Raw genomic sequence first — 26,993 nt, 5'->3', positions numbered from 1 at the left:
AACAGCTGACTTTACAAGTAGTTCTGTTTATGGAAATAGAAATGTAGTATAATGTATAAACAATGCCCAGATCTTGCAGAAATTCACAATTCCCCCACAACAGCAAATGAAGCTACAAGGCATCATTAAGGGTAATGGAATCGTCAGACTGAATAGGCAAGCTACTTAGGATGCAGCCAAGATTCTACTTACATAGAAACTACATGATGATAAATAGCCATTGCAAGTACTGCTGGAAGGAATGGGCACACTGTCTACAGAAACTCTAACAGTGTAGGTGTCCTCTGGCATAGGCCTGAAAAAAAAACAGGAACGCTCACAATTAGAAACATTCAAACTGTAAGTACAGCAAATGATGTGAAGTATAACTTAAGGGTTTTAACCATAATGCTTTCACAGATCTTAACGGTTATAAAACTATGAATGAATGTGCTCCAGAGAGTGTACAATAACAGTACTGTGTTCATGGATCAGTCTGACATTAGATCTGCATGTTTTTGATGTTGCTTCTTGAGAGGCTTGTACCACACTACATGGCAATATAATCTAACTGCAGTAATTACTATCTGCTAACATTCATTTCTGCCATCACCACCGAGTACAAAGCAGAACAGAAATACACTATTTTAATGATGACCACTGCAGAGGATTTTTTTTTTCTGTGAGGTGATATGGCCTCAGAATTGATTTTATCAGAAAAGGGGATATAGGCGATAAAGACCCTGTAATGAAAGATGTGCTATGAACTGTTTTGTGTTCAAAGGCATACAGAATTCAACATGGCATCTTTCTTGATTGTGACAGGAAACATAACCAAGCTAGGCACCAAACTAGCTCTAATAAAGCAAGCTCCTCAGATGAGTTATTACATAATTCATTAGTCATTTTTAACCCAGTTTAAATTCAAGATGTGTACTATAATACTAACTCTGTTTATTCTATATGTACTCAAATGGTTCAGCCAATACAAGCTCCACCTTGACAAGAAAGCATATTGGTTAGGCCCTGGAGACTCTGCAAGCTGTTACAACATGGCTAAAAGTAGTTTGTGCTCTCATTTTTCTGCATTACTTCAAGTAATTTTCTTCATTTTTTCCTTAGATCTTAGTTGCAATACCTTCTGAATTAACTAAAGTAGAGCTACACATACAAATAGCAAAACAGTAGGGCTGTCTTCTGACTTATAATAATCATTTTCCATGCCCATGTATACTTTTTATGTGTTATGTCTCTATCATCTTTATCCTGAAGTGCTTTATATTTTATGTGCATAGTGACTACACTAAAAAATTTTGGGAAAAGGCAGGCACCTTTCTGACATCAGTAATATGCTGAAACAAGCATTTAAGAACATTCAACTGTTATTAAACTCTAGTCTTATTGTAGAACATAGACAGAATCCAAAAGTGTAGGAGGGTGGAATGCTTCATGTCTCTTGAAAGCATAAAACACTTAGTGCTGATGCACAGACACCAGCTAGAAGGTAAATGCACCCCTCACTCTCTCGCTTTTTCCTTTTAACTTCTAGCCACTGTGAAACATTTTGCACTCCTACACTTTTCTTCAGAGCAGCTCCGAACATAATCATTTGGTATGCGTTTTTGATTTGGATGTCAGGATTCATCTGTCATGCTCCACTGATGAGGTGAACTTCTTGATATATTTATTGAACACATAACAAGCTGTTTATAAAATCCCAGTTATCATCCTGTATACATACCCTTCAGCTGTACAGAATTTTGCAGAACGTCCAGATTTTTGTCTTCTGTTTTTGTTCTTTTTCTCATAAAATTGTGGTTTTCTGACAAATAACTGGCAAATAATTGAGGGTTGAAGTTAGAAAATAATAGCAGATATTTGAGTTTCAGACTTCACTCCCTTCAGAAAATTCATGCTAATGCAAAACCTGTTATTCTATCACCTTTCTAAGTCTGTAAGAGGAATATTTAAAAAATGTCCCTATTTTGGGGCCTTTGTCCCACCATTATTTATGGCTTTGTCCAGATTTCATGATCTAAACAGTCGAGAGGTATGATACTGTGTAGTGCTGCAATGATCCATTTAATTTATGAGCTAGTAATGCCTGTGTATATATGCATATGTCAGTTACTAGAGACACAAGGTAAATATCAGCCAAGGTAAAACTGCATTTCTGGCTTCATGTATTCTTTAATGCTATAATTAGTGCAATGCAAAAGATACATTACTGCCAGTAGCAAGACTGGTTCTTGTGTGTACAAGCCATGTGTCAGGAAAAGCAATTAAAATTAGAACAAGAACGATAGAACTTGATGAAGATGGCAACCTATGTGACTGTGGCAATTAAATACCAACAAAAAGGGGTGAAAGATGATTCTGCATTGCAAATAAAACTTTCAGAAAATCTTTTATTTTAGCCCATCCCCATGGCATAGATGAAAAACCCTGAGTATGAACCTGTGACTCATGTTTGATGAACCACATGGGTGCTGGGAAGCCAGGCAGGTAAGGATGGATTTGAGCTTCCAGTACCAACTCACCCACCTTGGAGGAGAGATAGGCAGCCTGGCCCACCACATTAGTGACACATACTAGAGAGTAGGTAATCACCCTTTTAAGAGGGCATGGTAGGCTTGTGTTTTTAAATGGTGCATGCACTGCTGAGTCCAGGATGGCCTATGTGTTTGTGACTGTTTGTAGGTTAAGGTTAGAGATACAGATAGGTAAACTTAGTGTTGTGCATGTGTGTTGATGTTTGTTGTGTATCTTGTTTAGTGGTAATTTTACAGAAAGGTTTTGTAAGGTAAGGTGCAGGGTTAGGATTATGGGCAGGGCAGGGTTATACTTAGGCTTTGGGTTAACTTGAATTAGTAATGTGAGCAGGGGGACAAACTCCCATGACCACCAATTAGATCAAGCCCCAGAATGTTGTCATTACATACAGGAAATACTGATACCAAGAAGGAAGATACGACCTTAGCAATCATTAGTTATGCTGACAATACTTTTTTGCACATCTCACAGCATACCTGGTATAGCAGATGATTATATCTGAATGACTGGAATCCTTTTCTACATCACATGGAATGGATCTGCTGCCAGACACTAGCTGTACACTGTTACCAAGGTACTCAGTACCAGCGCCAAAATCAAACTGGTTAGCATCAGAAAATCCTACAAATAGATAAAAATGTAAACAATTATAAAAAGTAAAAACTAATACTAATGAGGATGCAAGTTTATAATGCACATTAATTCTATTTTATTTATACATGTATTTGTTTGTAATCCTTTAAATATTTTATTGAACTGCTCTGATGGCATTTTCAGTTATGACCCCAAACAAAGCACAAAAGAAAATACATCTGGTACAAGACTTTTCATACATAAGGCAAGCATGCAATAAAATATTCATAGGTACACGTTCTTCTGGGATACCAGTGGGTCAAAATATTGGCTGGAATTTTGCTTTCCAGTCAGAAGTGCACTCTCTAAATCCAAACTTTGGCAAGAAGTAAAGACATCAGTGGAGTAGGACACTGTTCATCTGATCTATAATCCATTGTTATTTAATTATGTTGTAGACAAAAAGAAAGTTAGACAGTTCTCCTTATCCACAGCCTGATTATCAAAACAGAAGGAGAAATATATATGATAACGGACACACTGAATCATCCTTCTCCCCATCCAATATCAACCATTCATAGGTGTTCACCAGACTAACGACCACAAGGGCCTTTTTAAGCCTAGTCATGCATCCCAAATCTCCAACAAGTTCTGATACCCTTGATAAGTGTAATCATGGGTTTGAGGGATAAACCATTTACAGGATACCTGTGTCCATTAGAGATATAGGTGCCAAACCAGGAATGAATTTCTGGTTTCCTATCCAATTATCCAAGCTGGACTTGAATTGGGTTAGGGAGGAACTCTGCTTCACATGGATGGGGAGCCTGTTCCATACACATGGTAGTCTCTGGGATACATGCCTATCTCTCCAGCAAGACCTATTTATATCACAGGCAAGGTTTAAGTCTTTAGAACAGTTAATTCTGGTGCTGTTTGTTTTGTGGATATGCAGGAGGTCCAAAAGAGTGGGGTCTGACAATGCCCTATATGCCAGGCATAGATCTCCCCTCAAAAGCCTGTAGGAGACAGAATACAGGGACAGGGCATTGAGGCAGTCTACACAGGACATTTTACTTACACCCTGTATTCTTTTAGTGAGGAACCTTTATGAAGATTCCAATTGTTGGATATGCCTGGTTAGGCGCATACCAAAGGAGGTATTCAATGATAGGTCTGATGAATGCCGAATACAGTGGAACAATGACTTCCTTGGATTTAGATGCCATACCTTTGTTTATAAGCTGTACAATATAGAATGATTTCCTCACCACTGTAGACACATGATGGTCAAAGGCTGGATTACTATCTATGTGTGTCCCTAAGTCCCTGACTACTGGGTCAACTCTAAGGGGTGTGTGGTCAATATGATAGTTACCAGGGATGGATGACTTCCCAAAGGATACTATTATGCATTTCTTGGCATTTAGTTTTAGTCCATGGCTCTGACACCAGTTGTTTGTCTGTGTCAGCCCCTCCTGGAGAACATTTATGTCAGTGTGAGATTCAATGACAGCTCGTAATTTGCAATCATCTGCAAATTTAGTCAGCCAGAGACCACTGACATTGGCCTTGACTCCTGAGAAGTAAATGCCAAAAAGGAGCGGTCATTGGACTGATCCCTGAGGGACTCCATTTGTGACTGGCCTCTTTGTAAAGGTGGACTCCCCAATTCTAACTTCCTGGGTCCTGTCTGTAAGCCAGTTGGCTATCCACCGGGTGACATACGGGTTTGTATCTAACCTCTTGAGTATGTCAACAATGCCTGAATGGGGTATTGTATCAAATACCTTGGCCAGGTCAAGGTAGGCAGTGTGAACAATTTTGCCCTCATCCATTACTTTGGTGACCTTCTCAAAGAAGTCCTCCAGGTTGAGTAGGCATGATCTGCCCTTGACGAAAACAAATTGGTTGGGTCCAGTGTCTAGAGGCTTACTATATCTCTATTGATCATCTCCATCCATGATAATTCTTTCCATGGTTTTACATATAAAACTAGTGAGACTTATGGGTCTGTAGTTTCCAGGGTCTGTAGATGGCCCACCTTTGTGCAGAGGGATGACTGTTATCTTTCTGCTTTCATGTGGCATGAAACCTGTTTACAGGCTACAGTTAAATAGTAATTCCAGAGACCCTAATAGGTCATATTTCATGCTATTTAGAGGGCATCCTGGGACATTGTCTGGACCCATTGATGCAGTGTTCTTGGTCTTAGAGAGAGTATTAAGGACCTGTTCCCTAGTAAAGTAGGGGATGTTATATTTGATGATATTTCCTGAGGGAAGGATGAGGGGGAAAGAGAGGGAAAGTTGGAGCTGAATTTATCAGCCAGGAGGTTTGCTATATCTTCTGGCTCAGTATAGGTGGCTCCATTTACAATGAGCTCTGCACACAATTGAGTATTGCCTTTAAGGTTGCAGACATAGCTAAATAATGCTTTGTGGTTGTCCTTGGCTTGGGATGCCAAATATACCTCAAGTTTCGCTTTGGTAGACTTTCTTTGTCCTCTGAGTTGTTTGTTTAGTTTGATGAAAGTGTTTTTATCCTGATGGGTGCTGCATCTCCTAATTTTTGCCATGATTTTGTTCCTCCTGTTATACAGCCTATTGATTTTGTGATTCCACCAGTGTGGTTTGTTTTCTGAGTTAGTTCTGTACATTTTCCTGGTGGGTACAGATGCCTCTATGCAGCTATTAAAATGCTTGCACATGGTTTCTGTGAACAGTTCTGCATAGGCAGCAGTGTTCCCAGGGTTTATGGGGGCTTGAAATTTTGCCAGGTACTCACTTAATAGCAGGATGTTAGCCTTAGAATAGTTCCTGTATATTCCAGGTTTTATTTTTACTTCAAAGGAGACCATTTTATGGTCTGACCTTACCAGGGAAGGCATTACAGTGGGGGATGTGCAGCACTCTCCCATATTAGTGAGGACCAGATCCAGTATGGTTTCACCTCTGGTTGGTGTATTGACTATCTGGCCCAAGGAGTTTGTGTTTACACAATCCACGAATATCTGTGCATGTACATTTGGCGTCATGTAGGATTCCTACTTAATAGTGGGGTAATTAAAGTCACCCATGAATATCGTAATGGGTTGGCTGGTTAGTGTTTCTAATAAATTTAAATACATGGTATGGGTTTCCTGGGTCATAGAGAGAGACCTAAAGCTTTCAAGGAAGTGGTATGGATTTTGATTTTAACTATGGTGATTTGTACATGGAGGAGCTCAAGTGCATTGTCCTGTTTGACTAGCCTTGAAATATATTTATTTATTATGTAAATAGAGACACATCAACCTTTAGCGCTGCCTGTGAAGTAACTGGCCTAAATGTGTAGAAGGCATTATAAACTATCACTGTTGCTGTGCCCTCCTTGGCTTTAAACCATGTCTCAATGACCACACAGATGTCAGCATTCTTTAGGGTAAAGAGAGCTTCTAGGGAGTGGAGTTTTTGTTTAGTCTCCATTCTTAATCTCATTTCGAATTATGACAAACTACAGGCAATAGATACATTTGTTTGTGTATCTCTGTCTCTCTCTCTCTATATATATATATATATATATACACATATACATATATATATATATATACATATATATATATATATATATATATATATATACACATAAAATATATATATATATTCTTATTTATTAATATGTTTATAACACTATTGCTTTCTCTCTCTCTTTATAGCGATATATCAATATATATATATATCTATATCTATATATAGATATACATATATATATATATATATATATATATATATATATATATATTATATATATAGACACACACACACACACACACACACACACACACACACACACACACACTTACACATGCTGAACTACATTGCTGGTATGTAGTTTTGATGATGGAAATACATATTCCCCAGGATTTAATAAACTCTGTGTAGGCTTCATGTAGAGCCTACATGGAATGTACCCATGTACATGGCCATGGTTCCGCTTAGTAATGGCATGTTGCCGAGGGAGAGCACAGTAACAGGGATAGTGAATCCATGTTGGCAGAAGTGTAGAGGCTGGTCAGATGTTATCTACATGGTGAGGCTCCCTGTAATGTTCTGTGCTACTGGTGAAATGTGCTATGCATTAATAGTTTGTGCATTAAATGGATAAAGTGTTATGTATTTTTTTTAATTCTTTTCTTTTAGTGGCTATTTGCACAGCACGCCAGGGAGTGACACCTGCCAGACATCTAAATATCGAAACTGGATGTAATTATTTATTTATTTCTGCTTTTGCTTATGCCCGTTTAAGCCCATTTGCATGGCGCACCACAATTGCTTAGTAGTGTATGGGATTGTGAAGTTATACTAATTTATATACTATCCAAGTAGCTAAATGGGTAGAATTCTAAAGTTTTGAAGGTCCTGGGTTTGAGTCCCTAACACACATATAATTTGTTGAATGCAACATAAAATGTCTTTTAAATTAAAATCAATATTTTTACATTTGGGAGAGCTGCATGGTGCTAAGCACTGCTTAAATGTGGTTAACAGCTAATATTGTTTGTGTGTTGTTGACCTTCACTAAAACCATGGCTCTGCAAATTTTCATAATACTGAGCTTTGCTTAGTTGGTTTGCACTATGCTAAGCACCACGGTGCTTTTTTGAATGTTGCTAAATAACGTGTAAGGGTGGGAAACAGCCTATATTAAGGCCAATAGGCAGGAATTCTGCACCATTTGTTGGAGTCTGCTTATCTGCTGATATTCCAGGCATTGTTGGAGAGGGTGCCTGCTTTTGGGTGCAGAGATGGGGTGTGCAGGATTCCAGGGTTTTTGTTGGGCTCCTCATACACAATTATGAATCTAGGTTGCTGCAGGGTGGTTAACAGGGCTTTGAGTGTAAGGCTAAGACCTGGTATCAGTTGGCCAAGGATTTTACCAGTGCTACTGGTATCTCCCTCACTGGTGAGCAGTGTTGTCACCACTATGATGACCTGAAGAAGAGCAAGAGGGGAACACTGGACACCTGGATTCAAGATGCTAGGGCTGGGCATGCCCCATAAATATGTAAGTATTTTTCCACTGTTTACCAAAATGCAAACTGAATGTGTGCAAAACTGGTATGCATAATGGTGTGCTTTTTTCTCAACAGCTGCAGCTGAGAGGACTTGCAATATTCAGTCCCATGCCAGGCACCTGGCCACGTTGCTCTGTGAGTGTGGTAAGTACAAATATATTATGCTAACTGTAGTGCAATAAGCAATAAAGAATACAAAAATTACTGCAATAAAGAATAAACTATAAAAACTGTAGTGCAATAAATGGGGAATTAGAAATGTAGTGCAATAAATGGGCAATTAAAACTGCAGTGCAATAAATGAACAATAACAATTGTATTGCAATAAACAAGAGAATTATCAGCAGTACCAATAAAGTGTTAAGCAGCATTGTGGTTTCCTAAATAAATCTATCTTAATATTTGCAGCATGGCTGTATTCATTGTGTGTGTGTTCTACTGTCACTGCAGTCAAGTATAAAACTGTAATAGCTCTGCAATGCAAAAGAAATAGGTTCATAGGTTCATAGGTAGGTACTAGGCTATTGGCCCTAGGGCCTATATAAGCCTAGCCAAAAAGTTATCCTGGCTTTTGCCACCCAAGAAAATTATTTTCCTGTGCCCCTGTTGAGCAGAGCCACAGAGGTGATTCCCGTGGTGAATTTCTTATTTCCCATCCAGTCATCAAGATTTTTCTTGAAGAGTGCTAATGATGAGCTTTGTTTGATATAGATAGGTAGTTTGTTCCAGAGTATGGGAAGTGTCTGGGACAAGAATATATCCCTCCAGCATGTTCTGTTTATTGTAGTGACAAGGTTTAGGACCCTAGAGTGTGTCCTGTTGTTAGAAAAATATATATCTAAACATATATGAAGTGCTTTCTGAAGCAAATAAGTAGTATGTTATTCTTTTTTCTTATTTATATGTAAGAAGAATGATCTTACATGTAATTGCTTGGAGCTTTAGAGCTGCAGTGTGATTGAACTCTCCCCTGGCAGTAGCCAGCTCAGACTTGTCTTTTACTAACTTACTAACTAGCTGCTGGGTCAGGGAAAATAAACTTTGAATCCTTTGCTTCCTTTTTCCACCTGGGATAGCTGGCCTTGTGAATCTTATCAGAGATAAATAAAAGCTGCTAGAGACAGAAGCATAGTAAGAAATGAACCGGAGGTGTGTGGGGCGGAAGAGCAGACAGAAAAGGCAACAAGCAACAGAGACAGAGAGACTGACCAGATTGTACAAGGTGCTATTATATTCATGGGAAGTTTATGGGAAAGTTTTAAAAAGCTTAACCCCAGTACTTAGTGTACAGACTGTATTGATGTAGGTGTGCAAAAAGCCTAATGATTTTTACAGTCTGATTTTAACAATTTATTTGACACCTGTAAAATGTTTTTCTCATCTCATAGTAGGGTTCAAGGTTGTCTCCAGACAAGTAACATAATGCTCACATTTTCTTCCACTCCAGGAACAAAAGATATATGGCTGAGGAAGCCCACTTTATGAGCAGACAGTGTATGTAGATTTCAAAGAGAATTACCAGCAATACCAATAAAGTGTTAAGCAGCGTTGTGGGTTCCTAAATAAATATGTCTTAATATTTGCAATAGGGCTGTAATCATTTCATGTCTGTTCTAAGTTGCTGCAGTCAATTGTTGCATTATTTGCAGATGTTCCCTGCAGTCAAAGTTAGTGGGTTCTACTCCCATGCCGGCCAACTAAGGCATGAAGCCTGTCTAGTTTACTTGATGTACACAAACATGCCTCTCAACTGTCATGATTTTTGATAATGTAATTACGACTGCCTAATCTGTCTGTTCCATGATTACCACATAAATGATTACCTTGAATGCTATATATTTTCAAATCCACTGACATAATACTTTCGTAGTTATGTAAGTCCACAATATGTGAAAGCGTTCTGTGTAGTTGTATACCTGCATTTGTTACTGCTTGGCCCATATTGTTCCATGCTAACAGCTTGAGAGGTATGCATGTGTGGGTCTATATTAAATCACTGAACGCTTAAAAAAGTGAACGGTGATTGATCGACCCTATTTAAGCGAAAGCTTACAATGTTAAATTGTCAGAACAGCGATTTTTTTCCAAGGGAAAAAAATCTCTGTTCCAATAAAAAAAAATAAAATAAAAATGAATTTCAAACATTACATTAAGTGAGGGGCTTCACCCCCCCACACACCCTGATGTGGGGTAGCTGCGCCCCCCACACCCCCCTACTTAAATATACCAACTCCGAGACCACACTACAGTGCCAAAAATAGTAAAGTACCAAAGCGGCCAAGCAAATTCTTTCCCAGGGAAAGAATTCGCTTAACAGACGCTTCGATATTTTCCATTTTCAGCCTTTTAAGTTTGACTAAGACGCATTTGAAAGAATGCGTCTTCAGTCTTCCAGTATAGACCCGTATGTGCTACATCAGCTATAAAAGAACTGTAGTCACTGTGCTCACAAATGACACGGCACACCTGTAGAAGTTTGTAGTTGTACTCTGTGTAGTAATATACGTTCATATTATGTTATCAAAAGATAACGTAATCGAACGCTCAAAACTTTGAAACAGCCGCAATTCAAAACTTTTATTGTGGGGGACTGTGCCCCCACACCCCCCCCTGCTAAATATATATTCCAACTCCAAGATTGCACTACAGTGATGAAAGGGCAAATATCCCAATCTTCACTGTACTGCGATCCCACAATGCAATCTTTGAAATGCAGTCATTTCAAAGTTCTGAGCATTCAATTACATTATCTTTCAATAACGTAATAGGAACCCAGTAATATTACCTGCGAGGTAACCACTGGTATGTTTCCTCTCTCTACCCACCCCTTATCTTCTTTAATTTATTATTGTTATTTATTATTATAATTTAATATTAACATATTTTGTTACACTAACTGTTTTACTGGTCTTATGGTTTAATTCATACTGGCTTGCTTTTAACATACTTACTGTTATGTTACTTAATGTTGTGTTACACATACTATATCTTAATATGTATTTGGATTAATAAATATCATGTTCTATTCTGTTAATACTAACATTCGTTTGGTTAATACTAACTTTAACTTATTATTATAACTACTTATTACAGTATGTCAAGGTCATCCGTTTCCTCATGATCTGCCTACCTTGCCTCCTCTGGCAGTGGCATCAGGTCCCAGTATGTCTGGAACCAAGCCTGGTGGTTCCCCCTCTGCTGCCCCTGCACTACCTGCGACATTAGTAGTTCCACCCCATGGGATAGGGACAGGCCTCCCTCTGGGAACTGTGGTGGTGGGGGGTGTTGTCACCCATGATAAACTGCTGGGTTTGGTGCACAAGATCATCTACCATGGGTTTGGATAATGCCTGCATCTGAAAGAAAGCATGCTGACCACCCTGGTGGGGTAGGCTCACCCTGGTGCCCAGCATCCACCACTGCCACCCTCAGAGCAGTGATGGAGCAGTGTCGACACTCCCATGGGTGGGGATGTGAGTCATACTGCTACCCTGTGAAGGAACATTGGGCTGAGCTTCTAAAACACCCTCCCCCATCCAAGGTGTTTACCCCCTCTTGTGTCACACACCACCCCATCTGTTGTCTTGTCTGTCTGCAAAAGCTTCCTCACCTACCCATCTTATCTCCCCCACATGTACCTATGTCCCTCCCTCAACATTCCGCTATTACCTTAAAGAAAAATGGGCACCTGTCCCAAAAAAGAAGTTTGCCCCATACATAGCTCTCCATTTTGCATATGTGTTCACTGGACACACATCATTTGGTCCAACTGGCTCAACAAAGCAATTATGTTGTCCTCACCCCTCTCTCTGGGGGTTAGAGTCCAAAGTCATGTACAAATTCTGTCAAAGTGCACAATTGTTGCTGTACAAGAAATGGATAGCTATGGTTCTTTCCTACACCCTTCCTGCACATACCTATCTGCCTTTCCCTATGTTTTTTCCCTTGCTTGCACCCCATTTCATCACTTTCATATATCCCCATCATTCTTTTCTTTTCTTTCTTTATATATTTTTAGCACAACGATGGGTGATAGGCCATGTCTCACAGCTTCGCTAAACTTAGCTAAATGAGGCTATCTTGATATATGAGTTTTAAATAATAAATATATACAAAATAAACACCTGTCCTTTACTTTGAACCCACAACCATCGCACCTGTAGTGTACTGCATTAACCTGCCATGGCACACAGTTGTTACTTGAAACAAGTGGTTTAAGCAAAACATAGTAATTGCAGATTATAGTCATTGTGTGTTTCACATTGCGCCACATCACAAAAACTTGCTTAAAGAATAATGCAAAAACTGGAATTGCACCTTGGAGTCTGGTGCAAGAATACACTACTAGGAAGCCAAACACACAATAATGGATGTAAGTGAGGTCTCTAATAACAGGTAAATGTCCCCTTTTATCAGCAACATTTACAAGTACACCTGCTAAGGCATTACTGGCAAAATGCATTTACAACAGGAACCTTGGTGCAGAAATGCATCCATATAAAGCCATGCACATAAGGATGGCTGTAAAAAAAGTATGTCACAGCCTGTATGTGTGTATTTATAGCTTGCAGATACACCTGCTGTAATAGTGATTCAGTAGTTCAGTCTGTTAAATGACTTCCAAGCAGTACATTTTGCCACACACAGTCCTGGATTAAAATCCAGTGATGTGTAGCATTTAAATAACATTATTGTGAAGCCACCAACTAATCACTGAGTCATGCACTCTTTATCCACACAATGCATTACAAATGAAATTTCTTCTTGTCACTGATGGAAGTCACAGGCCTGCAGATGGGAACACACTTCACATATCCCTATAGCAAAACTATAAGGGCATAAAGTGTTTTGTAATGCATTAATATGCATTCACAGAGGATTTTAACTCAGGTGATGCAAATGAGGTCCACTACTATCAGAGTGCAGTACACAATCCTTTCGAACTCACAGTGCAGATTAGCACAGCTGCACAACTAACATACACATATGATGCCATGCTTGTAACAAGGACTGCCAGCATGCATGTCCCAAATGAGTAACTGACTGTAACATGTGGCCTGACAGTTGCCCAGATGGTGGACATAATGTTATATTTATCTGCTATGTTGCTCAAGGACACAGCATGCATGTAGCCTAGTACTCTGTTAATGATACTGTTGTCTAACATACTTTCCTTAAACACATGCCTTAATTGGAGTGGAATGGCTTCTCTCAGTCTGGTTCAGCCACTACTACAAGGCTGCCACAACTGCCACAGTTACACCTACAGCTTGTTGTTGTCCAAAGTGTTCACACTCTCTGTCTAGACCTATTACCTGCAGCAGCAGCTGCAGCCTGTACCACACCCATTTCTATGTAACAGTAGCTTCTACAGAACTACCCTCTGCGATGACATAGTCTCCTCACCCCAATAATGTCCAGCACAGCATATAAGAAAGGGCTTGTAATCTACATGGAGGCCTTATATCTTGTACAGTGGTTGCATGTCATTGGCTGATGATAGTGCAAATCAGCTGTGTTGCCTGCAATTAGCATTTCAGAATCACAGATTGATTAACAGGCAATCACCTGCTAATCAGAAGCATGTTAAAAGGCAAACATGTTGGCTATGAGGAACCATTCTGTATGAGACTTTCTACATACAGAACACTCATTTACAAAAACTTAAATACCACCACATATCAACAGAGGAGTTTTGCACTCTAGCAGGTATGTAATCTTTTTGTTTACAACAGGATGCAGATGTGTGAATATACTTACAGGGAATAAGGATTACAGCATTAAGACTTTCTTAAAATTGTGATAATGACATGCTATTGATATCCAGATCCATTACACCAACAGATGACATACAATAGATCAAGGGTGGAATGGCTTTTGTCAATGTGGCACACTGGTCTCTTGGGGCTGTCCCTTTATAGTGGCTTTATAGTGGCTGTAATAGCACACTGCTATTTGTTTGGCATTATTGTTTTGACATATTATCAGGGGAGTTGCCCCTAGAAAACACACTACAATAGACTCCAGTGTTGGGTGTATGTTCATACAGCAGTATCTGACATAGCACACATGGGAATAGCTGACTATCACTAGTATCTTAGCTGTATCCACACACTTAATATGTTTGCACACTGTGGAATATGACGTGTGATCAAGCAGTGGATGCCGCCAGCCATTCTATTCTTTCTGTATCTCTACATAGTGTACTTCCATATATGTGACCCTGACATGTTCCCATTCTGTTGTCTTTCAGGACACATGTACCCAAGACGCCGTCCACCTTTCACAGATAGGAGAATGAGATAATACTTGAAGGCCTCCGGCAACACCATGAACTCCTACTGTCCAGGGGAAGGCAAAACAGAGAACAGCAGGCAGTATTGTGGGCTGACCTTGTCTGTGATGTGAATGCTACAGGTAATCAGAGCAGGACATATGAGCAGGTTTGACATTGTGCAATGGACATGATCAATGCTGCATGCAGAAAAGCAGCAGATATAGCCAGGCATCATGGTGTCAATGGTGGAAGGCCTGCAGTGAAACACCCACTTTCAGCCACTGAGGAACTCCTGGTGAACTTAGGCACACACGATAGCTCCCAGGCATCCATCACACCATACATCGTGGATGTGGGTGCCACAGTTTCCGTGGCAGAGGAGCATGCAGGTAAGCTTAGCTTGATCACCATTGCAATACTGTAGCATTCAGTGTGTCAGGGTGTACATACTCTTGCGTGGGTGTCAGGTCTGTGTTTTTTGTGGGGAGAAGGGTTTAACTGCAATTTGACTCGCCTGCTCAGATATTGACCTATATAACAATTAACATAGTAGCTACTGTAAATGTGAGATATATGGATGTATTACCTTGTTGTGGTGCAACATACGGTGGTACTGACATTACCTCTCACTCTACTTTTCACAGGTCTGTCAGGTATTGGACAAAGCCATGGTCCTGCTCCTGGTAAGTACAACACTGTTTTCTTATAGATGTAGGTTTACTGCAATGTATTCCGTAAAATGCCATCCCAGGCCTGCTGCCTGGAGTGTTGTACTATCAGCATGATTGCTAACTGCACAGATATTTTCTGACTGTACACATGTTACAGTCATACGTATGCCTTGTAGGTGTCACCACACCAATAGATGTGACAGTATTGTCAGGATATGGCAGATTGCCATATGTGTCAACTGTACAGAGTCTTCACAAATGTCAAAAGTGAACCTAATTTTTGCTGATGAGATTGCTGTGTAAAGAGCTTTTATTTACAAGTATCTACAGCTGTATGTGGGAATAGTAATGGCCTCTTGTCCTACTATATGAGGTTCCGGTTTTAACAGGTCTGTAACAGTGCCAACAGTGTACAGAGCTGTACATTTATTGCAGCATAGTACTGAAGAGCATAATAGCATAGGTATTAATGTACTGCATTTTCTTCTCTTATCACAGGTGACAAGGGGGGTTGGTCTGTGTCCCCCGCACAATCTGATGTCAGTGTCTCTTCAGACTCTGATGTTGATGGTGGCCACAGTGAGGCACAGGTGCAGGTTTCAGGGGGTGAATATGCCCCAGAGGTTGACATCACTCTTCTACCCTCATTGTCACTGCACAAAGTCAGTATGCCTACACATACCCAGTTCCCAGAGGCCACAGATATTCGATAGTCAGAGGGTGGGGATATTGAACAAGAAAGTGTGGCAACTATGGCTCCAGTGAGTGTAGACACCAGCCATAGTCAGAGAGATGGAAAGGTTCCACACGGGCAGACTGATAAGTGTGCTCATAGGAGGCTTGCTGTCCTTCCATCACCCATTGCAGGTGTCACATAGTACTGCAGAGAATAATAGCATATGTATCACTCAGCATATGTTTCAGGCCATCATGGAGGCATAGGCACATTCTGAAAGGAATTCCAGATGTATGCTCAGGGTTATGGATGTAGCACAGTCTGACATCTGTGACTGCCTCCACTGCATTGGTGACACCCTGGAGCAGTTCACTGATGCAGTGGACAGAAGGTGGGCTGAGACCATGTCTGTCTTGGAATGCACAGTGTCTGGAACATGTGGTTAAAGTTGAGTGTCAGCCTTGTGGATGTAGGTCAGCAACCCCATCTTCTGCGAATCCACTTGGCCATGCACAATTCTTCTCCCTTAGTGGCAGCACATTCAGCGCTACAGAGGGGAGAGTGCTGTCCACACCAAGACATAGCAGACCATGGACTTGTGGTCTTGGGCATTCCTGTGGAGGACACAGTCTCAGCAGACAGCAGTCGCCATCAGGTACTAGCACCACTTCTTACCTTGGGCATGGAGGTACCAGTTCAACTGGCAGAGCCAGTTCCCTTGTTTGGGCATGGAGACAGTAAACTGTCAGCTCTACCATGCATGGTTAAAAGCTGTCCAACATACACACATGTAGGGCTAGCAATGAGATTGACTGTGTGCATGCACACACTCACACACCACTGTCCAATGCAGGTCACCTACAGGCACACACATGGCGCAATTCCATGGCCCATCTTGCCTGCATCCCTTCCTGCCTGACACACATGCTGTCAACCTTTTGGGTCAGTCTAGGCCTCATGCGCCAACCAAGCCATCTGAATATATCCCCAACTCGGGCATCATGTAGAAAGCACCCAATTAGGCATACATGTTACTGTCAGCTGCCTGTCGGGTGTCAGGATCTGCCACATAACGCATGCACTCAGGTCACTCCACAACAAGTCAGATATGACTCTGTCATTGTCCATGTTGGTGTGAATGACCTGAGATGTACCTCCCTGGACTACATATAAAGGGACATGGAGGAGCTGTCCAATCTTGTAGCCCAGGCAGGTATGACCCTAGCCCTGAGTAGCATCTTGCCATCACCCAGAATGATACCACAGTACAAGGACAAAATGATTGATTTCAACAATTGGCTAAGTCTCTGGTGTCATTCTAAGGGGATCCGGTATCTCTCTGCCTGGGATGACATGATTGACAAACCACAATGCTTTTCCAGAGATGGCCTGCACCTGTCGCCACTGGGATTCCGGATACCGGCTAAGGCTCTAGCCACCCCTATAGTGCCTTTTTTAGGCAAGGTTCAAATGACAAATTCACCACCGTAACAGGTACAAGCAAGAAGAATCTGAGGGTATTGCTACTCAATGCTAGAAGTCTAAACCTCAAAATGCACTCACTTGAGGCACTCCTTAAAATGGAGAGCATCGACATCTGTACAGTGGCAGAGACCTAGTTCAAGGCTCCAGAGAGTACCCCTGCATTACCAGGCTATAATTCATACCACACTTTTTGGCCACCTAACCTGGACCGAAACACTAAAGGCGGAGGCGTGTCCATATTCATTAAGGATATCCACACCTCCAGGCTAGTTGCGCAGCATAATACATCCGAGATTATCCAAGTGCAACTAACTCTGGGCAAGACCGCAATCCAGACTATAGCTTGCTACAGATCCCCCACCATGCCTCAGAATTCCCACTCCTCATTTCTTGATACACTGGAAAATATTAGGGTAGAACCTAACACCCTAATAATGGGCAATTTCAACTACCCCACCATTAACTGGGAAAACTATTCATGTACCAACTCTTGTGCTCAACGTTTTCTGGAATTCATAAATTCCAATGCCTTGGATCAACTTATCCACACCCCCCACCAGGGCAACAATATCCTAGACCTGGGTATTACTGACATGGGCAACTGGTGCTCCACACCAGAGGTCAATTCCTCGTTGGTCAGCTCCGACCACAAGCTAATCACCCTAGACATCCACATCCCTCCCCCGCCCCCCATTAGGGAAACCACAGTAAAACATTTCTCCAAAGCCAACTTCACGATTTTTAAGACAGAAGTGGCAAACTTCACAACACCCATGCTGATGGACAATAGAGGGATGGCTGCTGAATCCAACACAAATGCACTTTATAAGCACTTACATGAGTGCATGGATCACGCAATCCCTAACAGAACCAAGATGCTATCCTCCAAAAAAAGGAAGCCAATCTGGTGGTCCCCTGCCATAAACAAACTCTACAACAGAAGAAAGAAACTGTTGCAAAAAAGAGTAAAATCCCATGATTGGAGAAACTCCCTGGTCAGCCTCAGTAAGAAGCTGAGATCCCTCATAAAATCCTCCAAAGCTAGTTACGAAAACAAAATCACCACTGACTCTAAAGACAACCAAAAAGCATTCTATAGCTATGTCAAGAATCTCAATGGCAACACTTAGATCTGCTCTGAGTTACAGCACAATGGCACTAAATATACAGAACCAACTGATATTGCCAACATCCAGGCAGATGTGCTAACTTTACCCCCCTGTCATCCCCTAAAGGGCCCATCTCTATATCAGAGGAATGCAAAGTTCCTGTAATCATGGCTGCAAGGTAAAAAACACACTATCCAAAGCCAAGAACACAGCATCCATGGGACCTGACAACATCCCAGGCTGTGTTCTACATGAACTACAGAATGAACTGGCACCCCACCTAAGTACCATGTTCAATCATAGCCTCACCTCAGGCTATGTGCCCACTGAATGGCGCACAGCAATGGTTATCTCACTCCACAAAGGTGGAGCCACCATGGACCCTGGAAACTACTGCCCCATTAGCTTAACGAGTCTGGTCTGCAAGGCTATGGAAAGTATCATCATGGAACTTATAAACAATGACACTGGTAATCTTCAAACTCTGGACCCCACCCAGTTTGGGTTTGTAAAAGGCAGATCATGTCTCCTAAACCTGATAGACTTCTTTGAAGCAGTCATCAAAGCCATAGATGAGGGTAAGGTGGTTCACACAGCCTATCTAGATCTCGCCAAGGCTTTCGACACCATCCCCCACTCTGGAATTATAGATAAACTCACTAAACTAGGTATAAATCCCTATGTCACAAGATGGTTTGCCAACTGGCTCACTGACAGAACCCACACTGTGAAAGTAGCAGACTCCAAATCCAACTTCAGACCAGTGGCAAGTGGAGTAACACAGGGTTCAGTCCTGGGTCATCTCTTGTTTGCTATCTACTTCTCTGAAGTACAGGCTAAAACAGAAGGCCTTTGGCTAATGAAGTTTGCAGATGACTGCAAACTAGGAGCCATAATCAAAACTCCAAAAAAACGTGGACATCCTACAAAAGGGCCTCGCTGCGACAGATGCCTGGTGTCAAAACCATGGCCACAAGCTCAATGCCAAAAAGTGCATTGTCATCCCTTTTGGTAAAAACTCTGTACCCATGAACTACCACATAGGCAGTAGTCTACTTAACACCGAAAGTGTGATAAGAGACCATGGGACACAGGTGGACAGTAGAATCTCCTTTGATAATCACATCGCCACAGTAGTCAGGAAATCCTTCTATGTGGCACACCTCATCACAAAAGGTTTCTCAGCTAGGAAAAAAGAGGTCATTGTTCCCCATTACTCATCACTGATTAGACCCATTATAGAGTACAATGCCACTTTTGGTATGTACCTCCCAAGACATCTACAACAACTGGAAAGGCCGCAGAAATACCTCACAAAGAGGATTACCGGCCTCAAACAGATGCCCTACACAGACCGTCTCAAACAACTGCAGCTTTACTCCGTCGCATATCACCTACTCAGAGGAGATCTCTGCCTAACACACAAAGCTATGTCAAGCCCAGAGCTTTTAGACATGCTCCACTTAAAAAAATCCCAATCCCTATGAGCTACATGCTCTAGGGATGTAACCTTGTCACCACAATAAACAGAACATGCTGGAAGGATAGATTCCTGCCCCAGAGACTTCCCATACTCTGGAACAAACTACCTATCTATATCAAAGAAAGCTGTTCATTAGCACTCTTCAAGAAAAATCTTGATGATTGGATGGGAGATAGGAAATTCACCCCGGGGATCACTTTTGTGGCTCTGCTCGACAGTGGCACAGGAAAATAATTTTCTTGGGTGGTGAAAGCCAGGGTACTTTTTGGCTAGGCTTATATAGGCCCTAGGGCCAATAGCCTAGTACCTACCTATGAACCTATGAACCTATCATTGTAGGGGTCACTTAGTGGCCGATTGATGGCAGACATTACTCAACATAGGGATATCCACCTCCATTAGCTGATCTGTCAGCAGCAATGTTCAACAGGCCCAGTCCTGGGTCCTGTACTGTTTGGAATCCATTTAACCATGATATAAGTGCATACTGACTGTTTGTGGCTAACAATGTTGGCTGATGCCTGTAAAGTCTGAGCACTCATGGAGTCTGTGAGTTATGTGAGTATCCTACAAGAAAGTATTGATGAACAAATGCCTGTTGACATAGTAATGTCCATAAACTCCATGCAAATATATATATATATATATATATATATATATATATATATATATATATATATAGTATCATTTCCATCAGTAACACCTATGTACCTGGTAAGTAGGACATCAGTCGCAACATGTGATGTACATATTCAGGAATATTCAGGAGTGTAAGAACTGGGCACACAGACCTGGCCAGACAGAGGGTACAATCACCAGTACTTGACATACTCATAACCTCCATGTACTCTTCCCTCAGCATGCCAATATTTGAGTGTAAAGACCATTTGGTAATGGACCTTTCCAAGCAGCACTGGCACTTGCACACAACAGTATGGTCCCTCACAAGGGAACTTCATGTCTTCAGCATGTGTTCAATGGGGATCATCTGAAATGAGTGTCATTGTAGCCTGTGGCAGATCTCTGACTTGCATATAGGGCAATGTGTGACTGCTTGATTGTAAATGCTGCATATCTGTAGGTGGCATAGTACATGGATTAATCACTCTAAGGACATTAACCTAGTATGTGACATTAGTAATACATGCTGGTGGGAGAGATTTGTCTAGTGGACTTTAACCCACCTTTGCAACAGAGCCCTTGCTAATGGCAAGCAGAGCACCTCAATGCACCTCAGCACATGTCATTTGTATGACTGGCTGGGCGACCATCATTTAACCACAGGACTTTTGCCTGCATCCCTCTTGGACTGGGGCAATATGTGCTGATCATGTAAATAAGGGTATATATTTGTCTAAGATTGTGATGGCTGTATGGCCATTATGCTAGTGAGGTTCAAATGTCCTATGGTTCCATATGCTGATATAAATTGCTTTAACAGCCACACACACAAACATAGCTACATTGAAGATAATACCACTTCCAATTACTGCTTACAGGCACTTCATAGTTTCATAGTTTCATAGTATAGTACTAGGCTATCTGCCCTGGGGCATTTGTAAGCATAGCCATAGTGATGTGGTTTTTGCCACCCCATGAAATGGTACAAAAAATGTACAGAATAAATTTAGAATACTGTGCCTCTGTCTAGTAGTGACACAATGAAGGTCCCTTTATATAATAGAATTAGTTTACTGTGCCCCTGTCTAGCAGTGACACAGATGTGACCCCTGGGGTAAACTTACGATCTCCCATCCACTCATCAAGATTTCTCTTGAAGAGAGTCAGTGAGGGGCTCTGCCTAATATGAACTGGGATCTTGTTCCAAAGCATGGGAAGCCTCTGGGTTATGAATCTATCCCTCCAGCATGTCCTATTCATACTTGTGCCGAGGTTTAAGTCTTTAGCTCTCGTGGTCCTGATGGATTTGGATTTTTTGAAGTGGAGCATGTCCATCAGATCCTCATTGGACATGGCCTTGTACGTCAGGCAGAGATCACCTCTGAGCAGGTGGTATGCTACTGAATAGAGCTGAAGTTTCTTTAGTCTAGCAGAATAAGACATATGTTGGAGACCCTTGATCCTCTTGGTGAGGTACTTTTGTGGTCCCTCCAGCTGTTGCAAATGCCAGGTGAGGTACATACCAAATGGGGCATTGTACTCAATTATGGGTCTGATGAGGGAGGAGTATAAGGGGTACAATGACATCCTTGGATCTGGATGTGAATCCCTTCATGATGAGGTGTGCAAGGTAGAATGTTTTTCTGACCACTTTGGCAACGTGGGTGTCAAATGAGAGGTCGCTGTCGACTTGGGTCCCTAGGTCTCTGATTACTTTTTCCGTACTCAGTGGGTTGCTGTCTATGTGATAATTTGTGGGTACTTTGTTTTTCCCAAAGGGGATGACTATACATTTTTTGGCATTTAGTTTAAGGCCGTGACTCCGGCACCAGTTGTCCATTTCTGTGAGGCCTTTTTGTAGGATGTATGTGTCCACTGGTGTATCGACTATGGCACCTAGTTTGCAGTCATCTGTGAACTTTGTCAGCCACAGCCCTCCCATGTTTGCTTTAACATCTGAGAAATAAATGCCGAACAAGAGGGGTCCCAGGACAGATCCCTGTGGGACACCACTTGTGACTGGCTTTGAGTCTGACATTGCTCCAGCAATTTTAACTTTATGGGTTCTGTCCTTTAGCCAGTTTGCAACCCATCTAGTGACATAAGGGTTTACGTTTAAGCTGTTGAGCTTATCTATGATGCCTGAGTGGGGTATTGTGTCAAAGGCCTTAGCCAAGTCCAGGTAGGCTGTATGGACTGCTTTGCCCTCATCAATGGCTCTAGTGACTGTTTTGAAAAAGTCAACCAGGTTCAAAAGGCAGGATCTGCCCTTTACAAAGCCGAACTGGGTGGGGTCAAGTGTCTGTAGGTCCCCTATGTCTCTGTTTATGAGTTCCATAATGATTCTTTCCATAGCTTTGCAGACCAGGCTGGTTAAGCTTATGGGGCAGTAGTTTCCAGGGTCTGTAGAGGCACCCCCTTTGTGGAGTGGGACCACTGTTGCTGTACGCCAGTGTTCAGATACATATCCTGAAGTAAGGCTAAGGTTAAATAGCATTTTTATGTGTGGCTTTAGCTCCTCTTGGAGTTCACGTAACACACAACCTGGGATACCGTCAGGTCCCATTGATGCTGTGTTTTTAGCTTTGTTTAGGGCGGTTCTCACTTGGACATCTGATATGACAGGGAGATTACATTCAGCTGGGATTAGTATTTCTTCTTTTGGGAGTGAGGGAGGGGAGAAATTTGCACTGAACCTGTCCGCCAGAATGTTGGCAATATCTGTGGGTTCAGTGTATTTTTTGTTGTTGTGAACCAACTCTGAGCATATCTGAGGGTTTCCACCCAGGTTTCTAACATAGCTGAAGAAGGCTTTGTGGTTATCTTTAGTCTCCTTAGCGATTTTTCTCTCAAAGTTGGCCTTGGATGTTTTTATGAGAGAACGTAGTTTTCTGCTAATGTTGATCAATGATGTCTTCCCTTCATGGGATTTTGCTCTGACGTGCAGTAGCTTCCTTCTTTTGTTATACAATTTGTTAATGGCTGAGGTCCACCAGACAGGACGCTTGCCTTTGGTGGAGAGGGACTTGGATTTATTTGGGATTGCATGATCCATGCATTCTTGGAGATGTCCATAGAAAGCATTAGTGAAGGATTCGGCATTGTGTGATGTGGTATCCACTGGCACAGTGGGCTTAAAGGATACCATCTCAGTCTTAAGAAGAGTGAAGTCTGCTTTTGAGAAGTTTTTCACTGTGGTCTTTTGTGCTGGGGGTGGAGGTGGGATATGTATATCCAGGGTGATTAGTTTGTGGTCAGATCTCACTAGTGAGGGGTATACTTCCAGTGTGGAGCATTTTGTCCCCATGTTTGTGATGATCAGGTCTAGTATATTATCTCCCCTAGTGGGAGAGGTGACTAGTTGTTCCAGTGCATTTGAATTTATGAAGTCCAGAAACCTTTGGGCTAGGGTATTAGGGCTAGAATAATGTACCCAATCTATGTTTGGGTAGTTGAAGTCTCCCAGTATGATGGTATTTTGTGATACATTCATATCCTCCAATGTCTTCAGGAAGGCTGAGTGGGGTTCTTGAGACTGGGAGGGTGGTCTGTAACATGCTACCAGTTGTATAGCAGTTTTGCCTATGGTTAGTTGCACCTGTATGGTCTCTGATGCTTCATGTGTTGCTACTAACCTGGAGGTGTGGGTGTCCTTGATGAATATGGACACTCCCCCTCCCTTTGTGGTTCGGCCCGGGTTTTGGGGCCGAAAAGCATGATACGAGGTATAGCCTGGTAGCGCTGGGGTGCTCTCTGGAGCCTTGAACCAGGTTTCAGTTACTGCACAGACGTCGATGTTCTCCATGCTGAGGAGTGCATCAAGTGCCTGCATCTTGAGATTTAGACTTCTGGCGTTGAGCAGCATTACCCTTAGATTTTTTCCATTTTTGTTTTCTAAGGAGGTGGGTTTGTCTTTTGAGCCTTGCCTAAAAAAGGCACTATGGGGGTGGCAAGAGCCTTAGCCAATATCCGGAAGCCCAGTGGTGACAGGTGTAAGCCATCCCTTGCGAAGCAGCATGTCTTTTCCAACATGTCATCCCAGGCAGACAGACATTGGATCCCCTTAGAATGACACCAGTACTTGAGTTAATTATTAAAGCTGATCATCTTGTTTTTGTATTGTGGTATCATTCTTGGTGAGGGCAAGATGCTGCTCAGGGTCAGGGTCATACCAGCCTGGGCTACATAATCGGAGACCTCCTCTAGGTCTCTTTTCATGTAGTCCAGGGAGGTACATATCAGGTCATTCACACCAGCATGGACAATGACGGAGTCATATTTGTACTTGCTTTGGAATGACTTGAGTGCGTGTGTTATGTGGCGGATCCTAGCTCCTGATAGACAGCTCACAGTCACCCTCTCCTTGTTCAGCCTGGTCAGCGGGACATCAGTGTGTCTGACTATAGAGTCACCTATTACTAGTGTATCAGGCATGGTGTTTGGCCTTAAGGGCTGTGATTGGTTGACACACTGATTTATTGAAGTATGTGTTGCATGTGTTTTGTTTTGAGGTGGTGGATTTTTGGATGTCTGCTTTGGGAGCCTCTGTTGTTTTGGTAAGTTTTTTATTAGAGCCTCCGAGTATGTCTTTGTGTTTTCATGTGTTTGGTTTGCAGTTGTGGTAGGTCTATGTGGGACTGGGATTGTTGTGTGTGTGGTTACCATCTCCTCCTGTCTTGTCATGCCAGCCCTGAGTTGAGAGAGTTCAGCCTCCAGTTTGGCTATATAGTTGCATCTCTCACATGTATTTGTGTTTGTTGGGAGGAGGAGAGGGTTGTCTGTGTCCATGAGACAATTGTAGCATTGTCTCAAGATACCCAGATTGACCAGCTGAACTGGAGAGGATGCCAGTAATCTACCACTCGACATGCTAGAACAGTATAAGGGAGTGCTGTACCTTTAAGGGAAGTGGATATTCACAGGGGTGGTAAGTAGATGTAGTGCTTTACTTAGTACGAGAGTGCTTACTTAGTAGAGAAGTATTGAGAACAAGTGCTAGGCTTATAATATAGTGAGTAGTCTGATTATACTAAGAGTAGAGCTTCCTTAAGGGAAAATTTGAAGAGCAGACCTGGCGGAGCCAGAAGAAGTTTAACCTTGTTTAACCGGCGCTATGCGCACAACCGTGCAAAGCCATGCAAATGCAGATTTTAAACAGTGAACTTCAAAAGAGCTAGAAATGGTCCAAAACAACCAATTACTACAGCTTCTTGTGCTGAGGTCACTTCCTACAGGGACAGGTAGGCTGCTCAAGGCTCCCCACTCCCACTGGTGAGCAAAGAAACTTCCTTCTATCCAAGTAAGGTAATGGACAACACAGGAACTACACCACAGCCCAGAATACAGCAATGCCTGTAAACTGGTCTAAACTAGTCGAGGAGAGGCAGGAAAACAAGGATTATTTTTTGTTTTTTTGATAGAAACACACAGAAAATGCAGAAACAGTGATAAATCAGTTACACAGGCTAGCACACTTTAGTGGGCAGCCTCAACAGTTAAATTAAACAAACAAACAAATGAACTTTCGATCAAATTCGACTAAAATGTAACTTTAAGGGCAGATTTTAAAATAATGCAGCAAACAGTTAAAAAACAGTTCAAGCTAGTTCAGGGTAAGCTACAGAAGCTATTCCAAGTGAAAAAAGCAAAGATACTTAAATCCAGAAAGTAGTCACTTTTCTGAGTTCCCTGTAGCTAGGACCACTCTGCAGGACCACGAGGAGCTTGTCTGAGCAGTATAGCCAGAAAAAAATGCCCAGAGGCTGATTTTAAACAGTGAACTACAAAAGAGCTAGAAATGGTCCAAAACAACCAATTACTACAGCTTCTTGTGTTGAGGTCACTTCCTACAGGGACAGGTAGGCTGCTCAAGGCTCCCCACTCCCACTGGTGAGCAAAGAAACTTCCTTCTATCCAAGTAAGGTAATGGACAACACAGGAACTACACCACAGCCCAGAATACAGCAATGCCTGTAAACTGGTCTAAACTAGTCGAGGAGAGGCAGGAAAACAAGGATTATTTTTTTTTTTTTTTTATAGAAACACACAGAAAATGCAGAAACAGTGATAAATCAGTTACACAGGCTAGCACACTTTAGTGGGCAGCCTCAACAGTTAAATTAAACAAACAAACAAATGAACTTTCGATCAAATTCGACTAAAATGTAACTTTAAGGGCAGATTTTAAAATAATGCAGCAAACAGTTAAAAAACAGTTCAAGCTAGTTCAGGGTAAGCTACAGAAGCTATTCCAAGTGAAAAAAAGCAAAGATACTTAAATCCAGAAAGTAGTTGCTTTTCTGAGATCCCTGTAGCTAGGACCACTCTGCAGGACCACGAGGAGCTTGTCTGAGCAGTATAGCCAGAAAAAACACCCAGAGGCGGATTTTAAACAGTGAACTACAATAGAGCTAGAAATGGTCCAAAACAACCAATTACTACAGCTTCTTGTGCTGAGGTCACTTCCTACAGGGACAGGTAGGCTGCTCAAGGCTCCCCACTCCCACTGGT

The 26,993-nt window shown here is 41.9% G+C and overlaps 1 protein-coding gene across 1 annotated transcript in view; it reads right to left on the bottom strand.

The window, feature by feature from the left end:
• The window catches only part of PKHD1L1 (PKHD1 like 1), a 1,597,738-nt gene that overhangs the window by 1,502,651 nt on the left and 68,094 nt on the right, over nt 1–26,993 (bottom strand). Inside the window, exons 5-6 of the mRNA XM_044066249.1 lie at nt 3,009–3,153; nt 193–295 (exon numbers count right to left, since the gene is read on the bottom strand). Of these exons, the coding sequence (XP_043922184.1) occupies nt 193–295; nt 3,009–3,153 (248 nt within the window). The remainder of the gene's footprint in view (nt 1–192; nt 296–3,008; nt 3,154–26,993) is intronic.

This window comes from Protopterus annectens, chromosome 3.part1 (genome assembly GCF_019279795.1).
Source record: "Protopterus annectens isolate FY-2018-M chromosome 3.part1, PAN1.0, whole genome shotgun sequence".
NCBI classification, from domain to species: Eukaryota; Metazoa; Chordata; order Ceratodontiformes; family Protopteridae; genus Protopterus; species Protopterus annectens.
Note: the sequence above shows the minus strand (reverse complement) of the source record. Positions and strands in the feature narration are given on the sequence as shown.